Source organism: Dysidea avara, chromosome 1 (assembly GCF_963678975.1).
Source record: "Dysidea avara chromosome 1, odDysAvar1.4, whole genome shotgun sequence".
Lineage (NCBI taxonomy): Eukaryota > Metazoa > Porifera > Demospongiae > Dictyoceratida > Dysideidae > Dysidea > Dysidea avara.
The window spans coordinates 23720520-23744117 of NC_089272.1; the positions used below are offsets into that span (position 1 = coordinate 23720520).

The 23598-nt window shown below is 37.2% G+C and overlaps 2 protein-coding genes across 5 annotated transcripts in view; both read left to right on the top strand.

The window, feature by feature from the left end:
- Positions 1–13507, top strand: part of LOC136259942 (uncharacterized) — a 36022-nt gene extending 22515 nt beyond the window's left edge. For all 4 annotated transcript variants that reach the window (XM_066053530.1, XM_066053522.1, XM_066053543.1 and 1 more), the window contains 2 exons: positions 6945–7233; positions 12450–13507. In XM_066053530.1, the coding sequence (XP_065909602.1) occupies positions 6945–7233; positions 12450–13507 (1347 nt within the window). The remainder of the gene's footprint in view (positions 1–6944; positions 7234–12449) is intronic.
- Positions 13458–20161, top strand: LOC136259970 (uncharacterized). The gene is made up of 6 exons (XM_066053554.1): positions 13458–14573; positions 15610–15643; positions 15799–16110; positions 16164–16198; positions 17670–17748; positions 19922–20161. Exons 1-6 carry the CDS (start codon positions 13599–13601, stop codon positions 19939–19941), a joined length of 1455 nt encoding a protein of 484 aa, XP_065909626.1. The 5' UTR covers positions 13458–13598; the 3' UTR covers positions 19942–20161.
- The last annotated feature ends 3437 nt before the right edge of the window (positions 20162–23598 follow it).

Here is a 23598-nt window from a genome sequence, read left to right on the forward strand (position 1 = left end):
GTAAACCGCTTGGAAGGAATGAGCTGAAAATTGCTATGTAGATGGATTAACTATCGCAGGAGTGCCTTTTTGTAGTTTGAAAGGAATCCAGTTAAAGGCCATCGAGATATGACACAAAACCCAACCTATGTCACAATTACGTGATCGACTTTTATGAATAAAAAAACTATTAGTTTTCACTCCTACAAGGCAAACCGCTTAGAACAGTGAGCTGAAAATCGGTGTGTAGCTGGAATAATTATCATAGAAAGTCCTTGCAGTAGTACAGAAGAATCGGATTACAAACCACTGAGTTATGATTCCAAAGCCAACTACGTGTAGCATATGCGAGATCGAGATACTCTAATAGAACAGTCACCCTAATAAAGCATTCAGCTACGTTTATAACTTACTCCATTATAGATTTATATGGCATTGCAAGTTATTCTGTAGGGAGTTCAGCTACAAACAGTTAATCTTATAGACAATTCAGCTACAAGCAAGTCATCCTGTAGAGAGTTCAGCTACAAATATGTTGCTGTAGAGATTCAGAACATTATTAAGTCACACTGAAGAGAATTCAACTATAAACAAGTCACCTTGTAGAGAGTTCAGCTACAACAAGTCACTCTGTAGAGAATTCAGCTACAAACAAGTCACTGCGTAAAGGGTTCAGCTACAAAAAAGGCTACCTAGTAGAGAGTTCAGCTGCAACAAGTCACTCTGTAGAGAATTCAGCTACAAACAAGTCACTGCGTAAAGGGTTCAGCTACAAAAAAGCTACCCAGTAGAGAGTTCATCTAGATCAGCTACAAACAAGTTAGTTTATGCAATGTTCAGCTACAAGTAAGTTACTCTGTAGAGAGTTCAGCTACAAACAAATCTCCCTGTAGAAAGGTCAGCTAGAAGAAGTCACCTTGTAGAGAGTTTAGCTACAAAGAACCATCATGTAGAGAGTTCAGCTGCAAACAAATCACCTGTAGAGAGTTCAGCTACAAACAAATCTCCCTGTAGAGAGATCAGCTAGAAAAAGTTTCCTTGTAGAGAGTTCAGCTACAAACAAATCACCCTGTAGAAAGATCAGCTAGAAGAAGTTACCTTGTGGAGAGTTCAGCTACAAAGAAACCATCATGTAGAGAGTTCAGCTGCAAACAGATCACCTGTAGAGAGTTCAGCTACAAACAAATCTCTCTGTAGAGAGATCAGCTAGAAGAAATTACCTTGTAGAGAGTTCAGCTACAAAGAAACCATCATGTAGAGAGTTCAGCTACAAACAAATCTCCCTGTAGAAAGGTCAGCTAGAAGAAGTCACCTTGTAGAGAGTTCAGCTACAAAGAACCATCATGTAGAGAGTTCAGCTACAAACAAATCACCTGTAGAAAGGTCAGCTAGAAGAAGCCACCTTGTAGAGAGTTCAGCTACAAAGAACCATCATGTAGAGAGTTCAGCTACAAACAAATCACCTGTAGAAAGGTCAGCTAGAAGAAGTCACCTTGTAGAGAGTTCAGCTACAAAGAACCATCATGTAGAGAGTTCAGCTACAAACAAATCTCCCTGTAGAAAGGTCAGCTAGAAGAAGTCACCTTGTAGAGAGTTCAGCTACAAAGAACCATCACGTAGGGAGTTCAGCTGCAAACAAATCACCTGTAGAGAGTTCAGCTACAAACAAATCACCTGTAGAGAGTTCAGCTACAAACAAATCTCTCTGTAGAGAGATCAGCTAGAAGAAGTTACCTTGTAGAGAGTTCATCTACAAAGAAACCATCATGTAGAGAGTTCAGCTGCAAACAAATCACCTGTAGAGAGTTCAGCTACAAACAAATCTCTCTGTAGAGAGATCAGCTAGAAGAAGTTACCTTGTAGAGAGTTCAGCTACAAAGAACCATCATGTAGAGAGTTAAGCTGCAAACAAATCACCTGTAGAGAGTTCAGCTACAAACAAATCTCCCTGTAGAGAGATCAGCTAGGAGAAGTTACCTTGTGGAGAGTTCAGCTACAAAGAAACCATCATGTAGAGAGTTCAGCTGCAAACAAATCACCTGTAGAGAGTTCAGCTACAAACAAATCTCTCTGTAGAGAGATCAGTTAGAAGAAGTTACCTTGTAGAGAGTTCAGCTACAAAGAAACCATCATGTAGAGAGTTCAGCTGCAAACAAATCACCTGTAGAGAGTTCAGCTACAAACAAATCTCCCTGTAGAAAGGTCAGCTAGAAGAAGTCACCTTGTAGAGAGTTCAGCTACAAAGAACCATCATGTAGAGAGTTCAGCTACAAACAAATCACCTGTAGAAAGGTCAGCTAGAAGAAGCCACCTTGTAGAGAGTTCAGCTACAAAGAACCATCATGTAGAGAGTTCAGCTACAAACAAATCACCTGTAGAAAGGTCAGCTAGAAGAAGTCACCTTGTAGAGAGTTCAGCTACAAAGAACCATCATGTAGAGAGTTCAGCTACAAACAAATCTCCCTGTAGAAAGGTCAGCTAGAAGAAGTCACCTTGTAGAGAGTTCAGCTACAAAGAACCATCACGTAGGGAGTTCAGCTGCAAACAAATCACCTGTAGAGAGTTCAGCTACAAACAAATCTCTCTGTAGAGAGATCAGCTAGAAGAAGTTACCTTGTAGAGAGTTCAGCTACAAAGAAACCATCATGTAGAGAGTTCAGCTGCAAACAAATCACCTGTAGAGAGTTCAGCTACAAACAAATCTCCCTGTAGAGAGATCAGCAAGAAGAAATTACCTTGTAGAGAGTTCAGTTACAAAGAAACCACCATGTAGAGAGTTCAGCTGCAAGGAAATCACCCTGTAGAAAGTTCAGCCACAAACAAATTGCCCTGTAGAAAGATCAGTTAGAAGAAGTTACCTTGTAGAGAGTTCAGCTACAACGAAACCATTCTGTAAAGAGCTCAGCTGCAAACAAATCACCTGCACAGAATTCAGCTACAAACAATTCACCCTGTAGAGAGAGCAGCAAGAAGAAGTCACTTTGTAGAGTGTTCAGTTACAAATAAACCACCATGGAGAGTTCTGTAATAAATATATGTATTATATATAATATAATTTGTACATTTACTGATAAAATGAGAAATATTTAAAGTACATCTGCTTCATCTTTTCTTCTTCCTGTGGTAAAGAAAAAAAGACAGGTTAAAAAGTCACAAAGCCGGCCTATGGCCAGCTTTGGGGTATACAAATACAAAAAGAAGTGAAATCTAATCCAAAACAGCCAAGCTGTAAAAAAAAGTGTGCGGTTCTCAAAAAGACTATGGCGAAAAAGATGTGAAATCCAAGGTGGCGGCCAAGAAATGGCTGTGATGGTAAGTTAATTGTAAAAATTTTAATAACTGCAATTTAGGTGAATTTTTTGCCAAGACCAAGCAGCACAAAAATTCACCTGAATTGTCGTTATTAAAATTTTTACCATTAACCTACCATCACAGTCATTTCTTGGCCGCCACCTTGGATTTCACATCTTTTTTTGCCATAGTCTTTTTGAGGGCCGCACACTTTTCTTTACAGCTTGGCTGTTTTGGATTAGATTTTATATACTGCCTTTAGATTGTAGGTATGGCTCTCTAAAGCATTTTGCTAATGGAAAAGTTTGGGTAGGTTACAGACAACCAAGTACATGATGCATCCCTCTCACAATTGCACAACACTGAATAGGTGCATGTTAGAATAATAATGTTGAAAGTGGAAAGTTTTGAAATTTGAACAATACAAGATTGAATCTGAGAGCATTTTCAATGGAAATTGTGTACCTGAATTAAGTATTTCCATATATATTAACTACACAAGTAAATGAATGAAGCGCTTTACATTGTATGTATAGGTGCAGGCAGATTTGGAAAAATTCCATAACAGAACCAACTACATGTTTCCAGTGAATGTTCTATTAGAGTAGTTAGCTGACTGCTCTATTAACTAACTGCTCTATTAGAGTATCTCAATTTTGTACACCTCCAATGCTGATCCGGGTCCTTGTTGCATACACTTTAGCATAAATCCACTGATAATACCTTGGAAATATGTTTATAAGGTGGTTTTATGGGTATTTGTATTATTAGTGATCATATAATTATGCTAAGACAAAATTTCATTATAATACTCAGCATATTGATCAAGTAAAACCTAAATATGAAGGGCTTCAGCCCCCAAAGCCCCCCTGGATCCACTCCTGATTTTATTATTGTTAATATAGTAATTTTAAGAGACTAGTGTTAATTATGTTACTTTAATTGTTACATTTGCAAAAGTATAAATCAAACTACTGTTGATGTATTAAAATTGAATCAGGTTGTTTGGCAGAATTCAATCCCACAATCACAGCTTGCTTGATTCCCTATATAAGAGAAGATATAACATCAAAGATTTCTGGATACAATGTGTACTCCTATTAGGTGTGCAATGTCTCAAGTTAACGAGATATACACACTGGTAGCAGTGCATGTAACATTTTGAGTCAGTGCAATATGTGGTATATATGTACAGGCTTTCCTTTGATCTGAGGTGTGAAAGTGGTACACATATATATAAAGAACTTCGTGTGGGAGGATCAAAGCAAAAAGTGTTCTGTATTTTCCATACAAGCACAAGTGTTCTGTATTGGGCAGTTATAGAACACTTTAAAGCCATACTATTGTTGACCACAGCATGCTGTATACTGCCTATAGTTGGATATGTCAGAACTATACAGTACAAAGTACATTCAATAGTAAGGATTGAAATAATACACTGGTGTTTGCTAACTCTGATAATGTTAACTGACTATTTATAACAGCTATACTGTACATGACTGACTTTGATATACATGTTTAGTATCAAACATCACCAGCACCTCTTATTATCATGTTATTAAAAGTAAACAAACTAGTGTAAAAGTAATTTAAAAAATTAAAATATGGGAATAGTGATTGCTGAAAAAAGTAAAGAAACAAGAGTCAAACAAGCCAGTATGTTAAACATAGGGATCTCTACATGGTACTTATCTGCCCCTAATTTATGGAGAAATTGCTGTTTTTTGCTTAGTTTCTACCATATCCATTGAGTCCAAATAGAAATCTCTGTGTTTAACATGCTGGCTTGTTTGAGTCTTGTTTCTTTACTTTTTTCTGTGATCTCTATTCCCATGTTTTAATTTTTATAATTATTTTTACACTAGTAGAACTGCCAGGTATATTTGTAGGCTGATAGCCTACTTTGAGTGAGTAATCATCACTCATTCTGGACAGTACAACCAATCAACCAAGCCAGTGTAGGCTGATAGCCTGACTGCGCTGGCTGACCAGTCAACTCAACCAGTTTGAGCAAAGCCACTGGATTTAATTTATAGACATACTTGAAGGTTTTGATGATGGTTGCTTGTAGTCAGCAGCAGCAAACTTTCTTACTATGTTTTGTTCACATAAACGGATGAGTCCTAGGAATATCACGGAAATATGCTTATTAAAGTACCACAATCAAAAACTTTTAGTATTGAGAAGATGGACTAGACTCACAAAACAACTAATGAAGGCGCAGCACAGTGCAACACAAATGCAATACCTATTCTACCGATGATAACACTACTCCGTGAGTTTCTAATTGTTTCATGTGTTTTGTGTGTACCTCAAGTTGACTTCGTCTTGTGCTATATTTGTCTCTCGCCCACTCTTTTCATGCTATATTTCCCGTATAGCACTAGCGAAAGGCAGTGCTTTATCTGGCATAGAAAACTGTCAACTTAAGGTACACACAAGACACACAAAACAATTAGAAACTCATGGAGTAGTATTATCATTGGTAGAATAGGCATTGCGCCTGTGTTTCACCTGTATTGCACTGTGCTGTGCCTTCATTAGTCGTTTTGCAAGTCTAGTCCATCTTCTCAACACTAAAAGTTTTTGATTGTAGTACTATAATAAGCTTATTTCCGTGATATTCCTAGGACTCATCCGTTTATGTGAACAAAACATAGTAAGAATGTTTTCTGCTGCTGACCACAAGCAACCATCATCGAAATCTTCAAGTGTGTTTATAAATTAAATCCAGTGGTTTTGCTCGTACTGGTTGGGTTGACTGGTCAGCCAGCACAGTCAGGCTATCAGCCCACACTGGCTTGGTTGATTGGTTGTACTGGCCAGAATGAGTAATGATTACCCACTCAAAGTATAGGCTATCAGCCTACAAATAGACCTGGCAGTTCTATAACTACCTGCTATAGAACTGTGGTCTATTAAAGTGTTCTATAACTGCCCAATATAGAACACTTGTGCTTGTATGGCGAATATAGAACACTTTTTTGCTTTGATACTCCCACACAAAGCTCTTTATATATATATGTACATACACACACACACACACACACACACACACACACACACACACACACACACACACACACACACACACATACAGTACATGCGTACATACAGTACTGCCCAGAGGTAATGTTACACTCGCGAGCAGTTGACACTCGAGTAGCCAATTTTCGACCCACAATTTCTTTAGCATGTGTGTGCTAACTAACTCACCACCTGTAGCCACGATAGGCGAGCTCCCTCGGGTAGCTGCTCCAGTAACCGCATGCCTTCGCACGTGATGTATTCCAGTCATGTGTCGTGTCGAGTCGTGGCCTGGATTTGAGCACTCATGAGGGATTGTAACGTTACCTCTGGACTGTACTGTATTTATAAGTTTTCAAATGGACACAACTCTAACCACGCTTTTAAAAGCATACACAGAAACTCTACTTAGTTAGAAATTTGGGCAACCATGACCTCCTCTACATGTACTGACTATTGGTTATAGAGACCGAGCATGAGGATCTTCTTGGATTTAAAAACTGAGGCAAAAAGCCAAGGTTTTTTAAAACACAAAGATCCAAGGGCATGGTCTCTAACAATGCTATACTGTTACAGATTTTAAGAACTTAATGTACAGCTATGATTGGGTACGTGTGATATGACACCATCTTTACAACTATTTATAGGTGATAAGGATGTCCCCTGAAATAACAAAAGCAAAATACTATCGACTTACAATTTACCTATCAGACACTAGTGAGGATAATGTTCTGTCAATCCTTGAATATCTTCGGTCTACAAAACTTGAAGGTGGGAGGGCAGTATTAAAACTTGATAGCTCTACTCAGGAAGGGAGATTTGGTAGTATAGGTATCAAGAAAATTCCGAAGGCTATTTACAAGATTTGCAAGTATTCCATTCAAAGAGAGCATCTAACAGAACATAATGATAGAAAATACTACACAGATATTGAAGGTACAGATGTACATTCACTAATACGAGTAGTAATATACAGTATCATTAAAGGTGCAATCTCAAGGTTTATACCTCTCCAGCCATATCCCAAGTAATTACGTTATATATTTTATACTGCAAATGACACAAGTTTGATGTGACTAAAGTTTGGCAAATTTGGTGAATTGAAGGAAATTTGCTAAAATGCTGACTTCAAAAATTATCCTAGAAACATCTTACATGACAAAAATCATCTTTACGGAATAATATTAGTCCAGCTAACATCAAATGCAGCATTAAACCAAGAAACACTTACAGGCAGCTGGATATAGAATTTTTTTTTTTAAATCACAATTTTTTGTCTGCCTGCCTGCCCGACCAGTTGCAAGACTGGAGGCCAAACAAAGCAGGGCACAACCACCATTTTATGCTACAATAAAATAACTCACTGGTGGAATGTGCCTTTTAGGGTTACGATGAGTGTGTGCCTTCTGCGCCTTGTCTTTTCAATCAGGCTAGTCTCATTCCTCTTTATGCAATGCAATGAAACACCATATTGAGATTTTAATCAACACTTTCCTTGAGCAACACACATTTAGACATTTTAAGCACTTATGCTTGGTAGATACCTGTAACTTTATATGATAGGTTCGATTACCATTCCTATTAATGGAAATGCACAGTAGGGGTATAGCACTTCTTATTGTTTTACTGTAATTTAATATCATGCACTACTCCAGCTTGTTTCAGTGCTTTATTGATGTGCTATGGTCCCTACTCTAGTTGAAAATTCCTAATTTTTTTTGTGTACTAGTATATTATTATTATTATTATTATTATTAATGCTTTACAATGCAACATACAATTACAATTATACATGTGTAGGTGGGTATAGATGAAGAAAAAGTTGCATTGATGGTCTGCCAGCAACCTGTGCTGGCAGCCAGGAGTTAATTAAACTTATGTAGTAAAGTTAATTGTCAGTCCAGAATCATAGCACTTGCTGCATCTACAGCAGTAATGATAGGTGCAGGGATTGTCAGGAGAGAAATTTGTGGTGAAGTGTTGCCATAAATAGTTCTGAATAGTAGCTTTGATGACTGGTAGGGACTGGTTGATGTCAATGCAAGGTAATTGGTTCCATATCCTGGGAATTCTATTAAAGTAAAAGTTTCTGGCATAGTTACTATTAGTGCGGACATGATTTAGTTTGTTAGAAGACGAAGACCTGGTGTTGGAAGAGCTAAATGATATGTAGTTGTATATGTTAAATTGAGAAGATGGCTGTTGTAAAGCTTTGACAAGGAACATAATATCATAGAGATCGAGCATATACATTAGAGGTAAGATACCTAACCGGAGTAAGCGTGTTTATAGTCACTGACATAATCAGCTAGAATGAACTTGGTGGCTCGTCTTTGTACTTTTTCAAGAATAGTGGTATCTTTGATCATATAAGGATTCCACAATTGTGAGCAATAAGTTAACTGAGATCTCACTAGAGTTAAATAGAGAAGTTTTCTGGCTCTGATAGAATGGCAGCTATGGAAGACACGCCTCAGCAGTCCTAAATATTTATAGGCTTTAGCAGTTATGATTTGATAGTGCTTGAACCAGGACATATCTGATGAAAGCTGCAAACCTAAGTCACGATGAGAAAGAAGCTGTGGGAGTGGGCAGCCATCAATAGAATATGTGGTAGTGAATTTACTGTTGAAACTCAGGTGGATGCATTTGGGTACACTGAATCTAAAATCATTGTTAACACTCCAGGTGAATAAATGGTTGAGATCTTCTTGTAAGCACAGTTGGTCAGAAGAAACAGCAATACTTTTAGATAGTTTGGTATCATCAGCAAACTGGAATATACTTGAGAATTTTATGACAGATGGTAGGTCATTGATGTATAGCAGGAAGAGCAGTGGGCCAAGGGTGCTACTTATATATAATATAGGCTGTGTGGTAGATTTACCAAACTTTTATCTGCCAATGTGTAATGAGTACTCATTTTGCTGCTTCAATATTTGGCAGTCAGATTATGAGTAAATAGTAGTTGTAGAGAAAACTGATAGGATTAGTTTGGCTAGTGTTAGTGACGTACAATGTTATGCATGTGATCAATTGTGCTGTCTGAGTGGGATTGTTTCTGCATAACTATTTGTACCATTATCCACATAACTGTACTGTATGGCCACTTGCGTGGGCGAAGATCAAACGAATAAGGGTGCTATTATTTCCATACAGCACTGAAAAGAAAATACAGTACTGCGTACAGAAAATACAGCACTGTTGATCATGTGCGTAACATTTAAATTACTACAAGTAGCCAAAATGGAGATATTTGTTTGTTTTATAACCAAAGTTATACTATATAGACACTTACCAATAGTCTGATGGCTGAAAACCAATGCAGTTTGAGTCTACAAAATGAATGCTTTGAACAAAGATATTGAGAAAGCACTTTAAACCAGTTAAAGCACCACCATGCTTGTGCAATATGATAAAAATAGCACTCTGGCATGGTCTAGAGTTGAATACAGCACTCAGCTTTGCCTTGTGCTGTATTAGTCTCTTGCCCACACCCTTGTGCTATTTTTTCCATGTTGCACTCATGGTGGTAATACAGTACTTTATAGAAAATACAGTACACTTAATTTGATTCTCCCATGCAAAGTACAATATTTATATAGTTATACAACGGCCATGAGTGCTCTGCCTGATATAAACGCATGAGCCTGAGGGCCGTTAGGCCCGAAGGCAAGTGCGTTTATACAGGCAGAGCACGAGTGCACGTTGTATAACTGTTATGTACCACTCACCTAATAGGTGGGGAGAGTCTCACAAGACAGCTGTAACACTTATAAAGGCCAGGTTTCTAACATCGATTGTGGGTAACCGAGCCGGACGTTGCGATGACGTTCCCCCTGCAGTACTGCAGCCACCTGAGATATTGAAAGCTAGTACGCTATGGGTTATATCACTAACCTGCATTCGCTGTTCGTCTCTCATTATGTAGTGCTCAACATGCCAGCGTGATCACTCAATCGCCATATAGACTAAGCGCCAGACTAATCGCCATAGTGATTCCCTCGAGTGAAAAAAAGTAGCTAAATAGACATTTTAAGTAAACAAAACCCAACTACTAAACGATACTAGTCTAATTCTTACTATTCACACTGGCTAAACTCGAATCTGGTGGCATGACAAAACTGGTTACCACAATCGAACGTAAAGGTTAGTATTATTAGAATATATTTGTTTTATTGAGTCATTGTCGAAGTGGACTACAGTTTAATCTGGGCTAAGATGGCACCAGACTAGTAAGGTGTATAAGTACGTTTATATATATATGTAGACTAGAGTTGTGGCCACCTGCGTTGGCTTTTTCGATCGCCATTGGCTGCTTGTAAACATTATACGTATTGGTGACGTTATGGCCCACAATCAACCTTTACATGTCAGGCTATAAAAGAATTCGAGTGATCTGTGAAGTGTCTTTCCACCTATTAGGTGAGGTGTCGTAGTGGTCTTCGCCACCGGCACTTGTGCTACGCTGCACAAAACCGCAGCCAGTGCAGGTATACAGATATTGCACTGGCTGCGGTTTTGTGCAGCATAGCACAAGTGCCGGTGGCGAAGACCACTACGACACCTCACCTAATAGGTGGAAAGACACTTCACAGATCACTCGAATTCTTTTATAGCCTGACATGTAAAGGTCGATTGTGGGCCATAACGTCACCAATACGTATAATGTTTACAAGCAGCCAATGGCAATTGAAAAAGCCAACACGTGTGGCCACAACTCTAGTCTACATATATATAAACGTACTTATACACCTTACTAGTCCGGTGCCATCTTAGCCCAGATTAAACTGTAGTCCACTTCGACAATGACTCAATAAAACAAATATATTCTAAATAATACTAACCTTTACGTTCGATTGTGGGAACCAGTTTTGTCATGCCACCAGATTTAAGTTTAGCCAGTGTGAATAGTAAGAATTAGACTAGTATCGTTTTGTAGTTAGGTTTTGTTTACTTAAACCGTCTATTTAGCTGCTTTTTTTCGCTCGAGAGAATCACTATGGCGATCAGTCTGGCGCTTAGTCTATATGGCGATTGAGTGATCACGCTGGCATGCTGAGCACTACATGATGCGAGTCGAACAGCGAATGCAGGTTAGTGATATAACCCATAGCGTACTAGCTTTCAATATCTCAGGTGGCTGCAGGGGAACGTCATCGCAACGTCCAGCTTGGTTACCCACAATCGATGTTAGAAACCTGGCCTTTATAAGTGTTACAGCTGTCTTATGAGACTCTCCCCACCTATTAGGTGAGTGGTACATAACAGTTATACAACGTGCACTCGTGCTCTGCCTGTATAAACGCACTTGCCTTCGGGCCTGATGGCCCTCAGGCTCGTGCGTTTATATCAGGCAGAGCACTCGTGGCCGTTGTATAACTATATAATACACATGTTGGTTGCTATGGGGCACACCCCAGGGAGTAATGGTGATACCACTATTTATTCAGGACTCCATTACAAACATGTGCTCATATATATACACCATAGTATATTTGCCTAGCTAAACACACCACACTTCCACTGTATCATTGCATACTTTGCCATAATGCTAAGCACATAACATTTTCACAAAGCTAGTAAGTGTACATAGCAATACATAATAATAATAATAAAAAGTGACACCAAGATAGCACATGATATTAGATACATGAACATAATGTTACATAGATTATAATATTAAGAGAATGAATTTGGACAAATAACAGACAACTGAGGAAATCATATGCATAGCACACTGATAAGCTCCACCACAAAGATGGTAGGTAAACATTGCTTTTTGTGGCTTAGCATAGTCTGGAAAAACAAGCAATGACAGCAAACTGCTAAGTCATATCGAACCACTGAAAATGATCAATAGCAACCAAACATGACGGACATAACCATTGAAAAAACTGTTATATCAAAAAAGTTAATTTTTATATAGTTGACAAAAGTACATAACTTTCCCAAATTCCTTCAGTTTCCCAAGCTTGTATTACTCCTCCAAATAAAATTTTTGATGGAAAACCGACTATCATTATAATAGCTAAAAGATTTAACATACATGTGTATGTGTGTGTAATTAAAGCATTGCCATGGGTATTTTATGAAAAATATGACAAGTACAAGTAGCTACCTTATGCTATTTTGTGTTGTTAAATACATAGATGAACAAATGATGCATTTGATAAGTGAAGCAAAGAAAGGTGGGTATACCATGAAGGTAAGACATGCTAAAATCTTGTTTTGTGGAGCATCAGGAGCTGGAAAAACAAGTTTTGTGCGTTTTCTTAAAAACGAAAAGTTTAGACATCAGTACCATAGTACAGGCCTTGGTAACACCAAACAAGTTATGATAGCGAGAAAGGCTACAATACAAGGAACAAAGTGGATTGATCTTAATCCAATTGAAGAACTTCATCAACTTAAACTACGTTTTCACCACAAACTGGTGTTTGAACCACAGCCCTCTTGTTCAGAGCAGCCCACAGTTAATACAGGTGGGAAAGATGTTATTGAGACAGGACCCTCTGCAGTCTATCAGCAAGTATCACATCCAGGTAATGAAATACCATCACAAGCACAGTTGAAGTTACTTAAAAGTCCATCTTTTAAAACAGGCAACTTTGCTAAACATACTGTTACAGAAAAAAGATTGTACTCAAAGTCTCCTAATCTTGCAAAAGATTTTGACAAGCCTCTTCCAGTATGGGACATTCTCACGTTACTGGACACTGGTGGTCAACCACAATTCATAAACATGTTACCAGCTGTTAATACTTCAGCTACTGTTACATTTGTTGTCTTAAATATGCTTCATGTATTGAGAGCTAAGGGATTTGATGAGCGAGTATTAGTGCATCATTACAAGAATGGTATCAAATCTTATGAACCATATCCATGGAATTACACTAACAGAGATTTAATAAAATGTCTAGTTGCACTTTTGAAAGACTCCATAATTACAGATGTTCCTCTTCCAGATGTGGCTATTTTGCAAAAAGGCAGAGATAGTAAGCCAGGACTTTGTTTTGTTGGTACTCATCTTGATCAAGTAAACAAAAAAGATGTTGATACAGTCAGTTACCAACTAGAAGAGATAGTTTCACAATTGGAGCCCAGTGATAATGTATCTATCTGGAACTGTGACAAAATTTTGTTTGCAGTAGATAACACTCTTGCTGCATGGAGAGCAAGAATATTCACAAGATTCAATAGCAAGTAAAATATGCTCTGAAGTCAAACGAAAACTAGATGAAAAGGCTGTTTATGAAGTGCCAATCATCTGGATCATATTGGAACTAGAAATCAGGTTAATGTGTAACACACAAAAGAAATCTTTCATTGCAGTTTCAGAGGTTGTAGCATTGTATCAAAGAATAATTCTGGAATGCGATAAGGAAAATGCTGAAATACAAGTTAGAGCTGCATTGAGGTTTCACCATATGTTTGGTATTCTGCTCTACTTTCATGATGTTCCTGGAATGAACAACTTTGTGATATCTAACCCACAATGGCTGTTTACAAACTTGACTAATTTTGTTTGTTGCTCATTTGATGGGACAGTTGTTGATTATAAAGACTTAGCAAATCTAAAATCCAAGGGTATTCTTAGCCGGAGTTTGATTGAAAAAATCAACACAGATTCACTTGGAGGTATTGACTTGCAGTGTTTTCTTGAATTGCTTGAGTATTTGAACATTATTACACCATTTCCCACAAATGGTAGTAATGATTATTTGATGTTGGCTGTTTTGGATTCCTACAAGGATGGAGAATGTGATTTATTTAAATCCATGCCTCCTGTTGATGGTGTTGAATTTGTAATTCAGTTCCATTCAGGAACTTTTCCAAGAGGACTGTTTTGTTGTTTGATTGTTTGTTTAGTTCAGAAAGCGAGTAGTTGGAAACTACAAGTTTCATTTGAAGGCAAGAGATGCGTTTACTCAAACCTTGTTACATTTTGTACCAATTCTGGACAGTACGTTGTGCTATATGACAAAATTTCCCACTTAGAAATTCAAGTGAGAAAAAACATGATGGATTCTGAGTGTATTCACTTTGAGGTTCAGCAGACTGTAGTCAGTGCATTACAGCACGTCAACAAACAACAAAATACTGTCAATCTAAAATGTGGCTTTTACTGTAACACCAAGCCTTGTGTGATTTCTCTACCTTTAGATCACATAAATATGCCTATTCCTCGCGGATTGCAATGTGAATATCATGGATGGATGGAATTAAAATTGCACAAACTGTGGTATAAGCCCACGCACCTGAAAACATCATTGGTAATTGATGTAGCTAGTGCTAATATACACACTGTGTCTGCATACATGTGATGTTATTTAGGTGGTGTTTTATGCATAAGTTCTATGCTTCCCCATTGCTTATTATTATGGAGTGCTTGCTCTATAGGGATAAATTTTAAAAATAAATAAAGAGATAAATTTTACCTTCCCATTTAACTATAACTATACACAGTGAGCATGTGAATTTTAAAGCCACATAGAGTACCTGCTATGCGTATTGAACTTTAGAGTGTGTAGAGTTTATTGTGAGTATATAATACTGTTGTGTATTCTGATGTTTATGATAAGGCTGTACCAATACCACATTTTACATCTGATGCCAATACCCAATATTCATTTTAAAAGTATGACTGATAAATGTATTATTTTGAGATACAACATATTAATGGAGTATACATAGCATGATCACTATATGGCTGTTTGTCAGTGAAATATCATAGTATGAAAAAGGACTAACGAATAAGTGTCGGTGCAAAAAACTCTCAGAAACAAACTGAAAAAAAAAACAATCAGATTTAAGCCCACACCAATCTATGCAAAATGTTTACCACTTGGACACAAAGTCACTTGGAGTGTTGCAGTGCTTTTAATTGTACTTGCACAACTTTTCATAGTACTTGTACTATAAATATCTGCATTCTAGACTTGCAATTGACTGATACCAATACTCATAATAATATTGGCACTGGTATGTGCTGATACCAACATAATATTGGTGTTGGTACAATCCTACTTAATGAGACTCACAAGGTGTGCTTGAATCTACACAATAGCTTGTGTTGCTTGAACAGTTTATTACTTGTCAGTGTACTGAGTCACTGTACTCATGCTCAAGCAGTTATAAGAAAGCTCTAACCATGTTGTACTTTGGTGGTACCATATTATTTTATTGAATGGTACTCTGGAAAACTGTTGGAAGTTAAGCCCTAAACAACAGAAGTATATTTAGCATAGTAACAGTGACACTTTGTGCTGCCAATATATTACATTATGCCTTAAACTTCTTTTTGTACAGACACGAAATATAAAGCTGCAAATTAGATTTCCAGGTAAGATCTGTATTTCTAAAATTATAATACATGTGCATGTGTATTTGTATATTATTTATTATAAATGTCTAAGCATCTGTTACATACAGTATTGTATCACCAGCTGATATTACTTGCTATGCACATAGATTTGACTTTTATATATATTCTATCAGGGCAGTTGAAAGAATGTCCAGAAGAAATGGTGTTTACAGAAAATTACTCCAAATTAACTGAAGTTCTCAATGTCTACACACTAATACCACACTTCATAACAAAGAGAGTTATCACTGTTGATGATGCATCTGATATCAAATCATGTAATCGAGAATCTGAGAAGATTATGAAGTTACTGGATTATATTGCACGGCCTTTGAAAGCTGGACACACTGAAAGTTTTTATATAATGCTTGATGTAATGAAGACACATTGTACCATTGCAGTTAAAGCATTAGCTAAAGACATGGAGTCATCTTTACAGGCTAAAGGTATGGTAATGTGGTACAGTAAGGTACTCTCTGATAGCCTTATCCCTGTGTAGGATGTGGAGGTGATGTTACATCACGACTATCTAAGGTAATATATATTTGATTAAGTGATAGTATTTGTTTTAAAGTGACATACTGTATGTTATCACCTAGTATTAGTAGCACCATGTAGTGTTCATAAGTATAGAATACGTTGTTAAAAGTAACAGTAGCGTGATTAGCAGTGTATCCTCGAATATTACTGTAGTGTGGCATTTTTGAAGAGTTTTATATTTGTTTTTGGGCAAAAAATAAATAAATAAAATAAAGCAAAATGTACTGTAATAATGTCTCTGCAGCAAAAATTACATTAGACAGTAATTTAATAGAGGTTTGCACTTTCTCTCAATTGGTTTTAGGTATAACCAAGCCCAAGGGTGCCTTAGTATGACCCTAAATGTTTCCAATAGGTGGCTATGAATTTATTAATATATATATATACTAATTTTAAAATCTGTGGGATTTTCTACTGCCTGACACACTGGATGATTGACTGACTGACTGACTGACTGACTGACTGACTGACTGACTGACTGACTGACTGACTGACTGACTGACTGACTGACTGACTGACTGACTGACTGACTGACTGACTGACTGACTGACTGACTGACTGACTGACTGACTGACTGACTGACTGACTGACGCCTTCACACAAGCAAAAGGCAATGGACTTTGTAAGTTTTTCACTGTTAGATGTCAACACTTTAGTCTGAAATACCACAGTACAATGAAAGCATCATCGACTTACTGTATACATATATCTCTATTACAGCCGGGCTCAAATAAATCCCGGGTCTTAAATTAAAGCCAGGGGTAAATATGGGGTCATGTATGAGATTGCAGTGGCTTAATTTATAACTATTGAAACCCATAACTTGTCAAAGGATGTCGACAGTACTGCTACAAGGAGCAACAGGATTTTTCAGCTGGCTCACAAGTGGATTATAAGAAATAGACACTCCAGGTGTCTATACAAATAATGCGGTATGCCTCTGTCCTCCTTTGTGTCCTATTTACTTTTGATAACAGCACAAGGTGTCAATTCATGGTAGTTTGTAAAGGCTTTGTCCATATTTTGCATAGGCACTTCTCATACTGTGTGTAATGCTGTACATGTAATAGGCTGAACATAGCTGAAAACAAGTGTAGTGGTTGGTTCATGTAATTTATATTTGGAGTAGGTGCTCAGATGAAACATTAAGCATGGCGCCATTCTCTCTTTTAATGTGGTATGCACTTTGCCAGAATTAGGTTACAAAAGCAGTAAACAAACAATAAACATGGGAATTTTTAGGGATCGTAGAAATAAAAGCAATGAAACAAGGAAGTTAGCCTAGTCTTGAAGATATACTAGTGGACATTTAATTCCTAATTCAGCATAAAAAGAATTTGAGATTAAAGTCTTTCTAGATGGAGTAAATGTCTACTAGTATATCTTTGTTTTACTACTTTTTATTTCAATGATCCCTTTTTTTATTAAAATTCCTAATTTTTCCTTGTACTTGTCTATTATACAGTCTATTTCACTACCAACTGATGAATCTAGTGGCGAGGGAAACTCTCAGAGTTACAATCACAGCACTTCTGAACCTGCAGGTATAGTATATGTGTGATATTTATGCGAAATAGTTTTGCGTAATTGAGATTGTTACTGTGTGTTCTGAATATTAGTCCTGTCCCCCCCCTAAAATGATGGGTGAAACCCAAATTCTACTATTATATATAGAACATCATATATGACAAAAATCATTTTTACAGAATAACCTTAGTGATTAAAAACAAGAAAACACTCACAGACAGCCTTTTGCAAACCAGCGAAAACCTGTCTGCCTGCCTGCTCACCAGCCTGACCACAGTTGCAAGGTTAGAGGCCAAATGAAGCAGCGCATGGCCACCATTTCATGCCACAATAACAAACTCATGGGTGAGATGTGCGTTTTCTGGTTTTGATAAGTATTTGCTTTCTGCACTTTGCCTTTCCTTTTATTTTTAAGCACATGGTTGCATGCAAGGAAACAGAACGAAGGAAATACGGGGGAGGTGGGTGAGTGGGCATAACTACATATGTACAGTAGCTTGCTACAGCCCCTGCAAGGAAACCGTACTGATGCATTAATTTTCCACATTGGCACTTTCCTTAGAGGAGCTTTAGACTATTTAAAGTGCTTAAACTACTGTAAGTGGACTTGATACAAGTAGCTGCACTTATATAACGATTGCATTGTCTGACCACATCCCTAAATGATCAAAAGATGCCATCAATGATCAGTACAATACCCTTATATGATCTAGTTGCAATCAGCTGTGTTTTTGTAGTGGAAAACTAGACGTGGAAATCCATGCCCCTTATTCTATTGCAAAGCTCATTCAAGGCAAGTAGTGATTGAGATACTCTAATAAAGCAGTCACAGCCACATGTGTATAACATAGTTACACATGCTACAACAAATTGTTACCAAACTGGTACAGTTAATATAAGGATTTCAGCACTAAAATGTAGTGAAACAGGAGATTTGAGTGATGGTAGCTAATCAGTGAATGCTATCCCACTAGGGACTTTGGGAAGGCTTAAAGCTTGTCAATACAGAAACATGTAATGACATAACTATGTGGGGAAAATCCCTGCTTTGAAATTGAACAGATGGTGGTAACATGCCTATGTAGGGATTTTCCCACATAGCTATGTTGTATTAACTACCATCATTCATATATCTTGATTACTACTTTTTATTGCTGGAATCCTACTTCATTTTAAAATTAAATTGTACTAGTATGATTTGGAAAATCATGAAATCATGTAGCATAATTTCCAACACACTGAGCACATGCAGTATAACAGTGGTACTGTACAATGTGTAAATCATGATGTGACCAAATTTTACACTACACATTTATACCACATAATATAAATTTTCTTTTTGCCTCTACTAAAGAATTATGGCCTCAACTCCCTATTAATGATATTAATTTCCCTAACCCCAGCCTCCATGGTCACACCTGGGTATTGTAATCTTTTTAAAAACGCATAAAACATATTTTTAAGGTTGCTGATTTTCACAAGTGGAATCGAGAGACACGTACTAGTGGAATGCTCTAGCTGTCACCTTGAAATTCCACTGACCTTGGACAGTTCCCATCACTTTGAGTGGCCCCTATTAAGGCCTGAGACTCCATATAACCTTTCATTTAATATACGTACCATTTACCTGCCCATCATACACCAACTATCCATGGTTATGTGCATGCTTGTGTTACAGATACTGTTTGCTAAAAATCAGGATCATACTAGTAGCTAGCTTAATAGCTATGAACTAAAGTAAGTTAAACACTAGTTATATTCTAGCTGCACCTATAGTGAAAATACCAAAATTTGCAGCTTTTGGTATTCCCAAGGAATATTTACTCATGTGTGTACATCGATAGTTTTCCCTGATTATAATTAGGTCACATATTGAGATAATAAAGTCACTCTCTAAGGTTTCCTATGGTGCAAATACTTGAAATTAACAAGGAGAAGACATCTTGACTGCTAGCAGACTCCTGTAAGCATTTGAGCATTAATCGGATGGCTGTAGGTTTGGGTCCAGTCATGGATTTTTTCTCCTTTTCAAACATACTTTATGTAGCAACTTTAAACATGCTGTAGGACCAGGAGTCCTACAGACCTTCAGCATGTGTGCTGTAAAGTCTTAATAAATAAGTAAATAACATTAATTGTCTCAGGTACTACATATGCAAATTAATGTATTTGTTTTTTTTTCTTAATCAGGAAGGAATTCTACTGATTAAAGAAATTGACATTCAGATTATTTTCTACACACTATAGATACTACAGTAATACGGACATTAATAACCTTTGTACGGGATTAACTATAGTAGTTGCATAATATATTACTGTGCGTTTCAGTTATGCTTCCAATATTGAAGTACGATGTACAGCAGAAATGTACCACACATTTGTACTAGTAAATTAAAAATACAGGTATATAATATATTTGTCTTTTGTAAATCATTGCATGGTTTTCAAGTATATACTACATATATATATATATATATATAGGCTGTGCCCTGGAAAATAAGAAATTGTTTTGTAATGTGATAGTCATACAGCATATTCTAAAAAAAGGTATTTGTGGAGAGCCATGATGAGAATGGATGCTATTCTATTAAACTGGCAAGAGAATATTTTTATAGTATATGATTCATAATAGGAGCTCGGCATTGTCGGTAGCTGAACAAGTCATTCTAGGCACAGGAATTTGTATGTGATTTAGGAAACATATCAGCTTAATTAGTTGTTTCACAGGCTTGACCAACCCACTTTTTTACAAATTGAAAAGATTTTAATAAGTAGAAAATTAAGCTAAAATGGCTAGCTATCACTATCTTAAGCATTAGCTTCTGCATCCAACTACTGTATGTACTATTCACCTACAAATTGCTGGTGTAAATATCTTCCCAAAACTCACTAAGGTTGCAAGCCAGCAAGCTATCATTGTTTCATCCCCCCTTACTGGTACATTAATGTTATTAGCTCACCTTCTTGTTGGCAAACTCCTATCATACTTCAACGTTGGTGCTTGGCCACTCAAACTTCCGATTCAAACAAGGCTGTTGCCACTCAATCCTCCAATTGTAGTGGAGTTTGGTAGGTGCATGGAGTCCTGCCACCATAAATTACCCTACAAATCTTTTAGTCCACTGGTACATGTACACAAGAACCTCCCTACAAGTTCGATTCTTGACTTGGGTGATAATGAGGCCAAAAAGTAGAAGTTTTACTAGGAATGGTGGACACCTAAGTAGGACTCCATGCCATCACATTCCATGATCACATTCCATGCTATAGGAATGGAGAATTCATTTTGACACACCAACTCTTGCTGAAATAACAGCAACTGGCACAACAACTCTTGCTGGCACACAAGACTCTTCAACTCTTGCTGGAACAATGCTGATACAGGTGACTCTCGCACCCATAGCACTTGCAGGCATGATAACACCTCCAGCAGGCAGAGCAGATCTTGCTAACCCAATAACACCTGCTGGTACACAATATAACACTTGCAGGTATTATAACCATTGCCGGTACATATACACACTGTTGCTTATGGTAACTATCTGTCCTGATGATGACACCAACAATTTCTTGTATACGCTTTGCCAGTGTATAACCTATTGGGAATCAACAGTATATATGTGAAGCAGATTAAGCAATAATACACAAGGAACTAGCCATCCAATACATTGGGTGATCGCCAGAGTAGATGTCAACAGATGCACCAGGAGAATTACTGAAAGGAAAAAAATCATCACATGCATGTATATAATGGGGTAGCTTGTATGCATAAATAGTGCTGAACACAGATGCAGTTAGTTCATTGTAGTATTATATAATCATTGACACAGCTAACAGTGAGAATAAGCCCTTAATCATCAGGGACAGAGGGCTGGGTGGGGAGAGAACAGCAGAAAACAACTACCTTCCCCTAAACTGAAATGTGAGTGTGAGTATACACATGCGTTTAGTTCTAAATAGTGGTCACCAGCGTATTGTAATGTGCAGCACGTGACATATTGCTATAACATTAATCTTGTTTAAATTCTTTAAACTCTGTTTGTTATTTCTGCACTACTCTTGTGCCAATTTCGATTACTAGTTTTATATATAATACTGGCCCTATGTGCTTGATATTTTCACCCGTAAAACTTAACTAATCAAATTGAAGTGCACATGGCTTATCTCAATGTGCATAATTTCCAACAATTATCTAGCAATTTTCAAAATATATAGGTACCTATTAACTTGCTCAAAATGAAGATGATGTACATGTATTATTGCATAAACATCTGCAAGTAGAGTGTTATACTGTAGCCAGTAGCGGTAAACTTTAAAATGTGCATATACTGTACCAACACATGCAGAAAAGTGTGATATCCTTGCTTCCTTGTTATGAATGCATTATAGGTCAAATGCTGGTAGACGAAGTTTTATATATGTGCATAGCAAACCCAATTATCCTCACATTATTGCATTGTAACAGCAAAAAATAGTAATTTGCGGTTTAAACTCATGTCTATATGACGTGTAAGAATTTAAGAGGTTTGAGTATAGCTAGTATCCTGAGAATGGGCTTTTTCACATTGAAGTATAGCCAACTAATTTACTACTATTATGCTAAAGAATTGACAACTCTGACCTCAGACTCCTGGGTTAGGCAATTGCCCCAATGACTGAACTATTAGGTCTACAATGTAAGTGAATTATATTAGGTACAGAGTTGGGAGTAACTAGAAATGTAATAAAATATTACTTTTATAAAGTAACTATACTGTAAGTAATGCTAACTAGTTATAATTGTCCACAAAACAAACAAATCACAATAGTTAAAAATCATGAATTCATGCTTACCAAACATTCTGAGCTGCAATTATTGTGCCATGCTAGACACATTTTAATACCGTACACCATGACTTGGGCTGTGTAACAAAGTGAAATTATCATTGTCACAAAAGTAAACAAACAAGCATGTGTAAGTCATTTAGTCACTATTATAGTTACTTTTAAAAAACACAGTAACTGTAACTACTGCATGGTACACACTGCTGGAAGGGATATCGTGAAAACCCAATGGAAACAATTTTGGAAATCCTCTGAAAATTTTGAAACTCTCTGAAAAGTCAAAATTTCAATGGGTGGCCAAGAACATTTTCACGTATTAAAAATCTATTGCTGGAAACTTACCAATGAACACTCCATGAAACTAGCCAGTAATTAACTCTGCTAGTGTCTAGCTTGGAGTATGTTTGGATTCATTGAAATAGAAGTGTGTACCAGATTGGTGGAATGGTGAAACTCACTTTGTGGTCCCTCTCACTGGCTTCCTCATAAAACCACACCAGGTTTAATGCCTGCATATATAATTAATTTCGTATATTATGTTTGGACTGACTGGTGAAAATCACTGTCAGACACAACACATTCCTCTGGCATGCCCTCTATTACAAAAAAAAGAAGTCAACTGAATATGCCTTAAGCTAATGCAATGGTCTTATTAGTACATCTCTGATTTTCAACTCTTCACAAGGATATACTGCTACTACACACACCCCTGGGTTGCCAGGTCAATTCCTTACTGACTGCGAGGACAATAGCCAGCCTAAGCCAGGCCTAATATGATATGTCAAGTAGAAACGTTGGAGTAGTACATTTGTAGACTCACTTGGTGGCCCCTTTTTATATAATCCGTTAACCTTTTTTTCTACTATTTTTTGTTAGCTACTGCCTCTAGTAACTTTTTTCTTCATTTCCTTAATGCCACGCCCACTCGTGGGGTGTGACTGAGGACTCACTTACTGTGTTTACAGAATAAGGAACAGCCTACTTGGCTGATACTGTCAAAATTTAACGAAGTACTGAGATATTGGTAATTAAGGGCTCGGGTG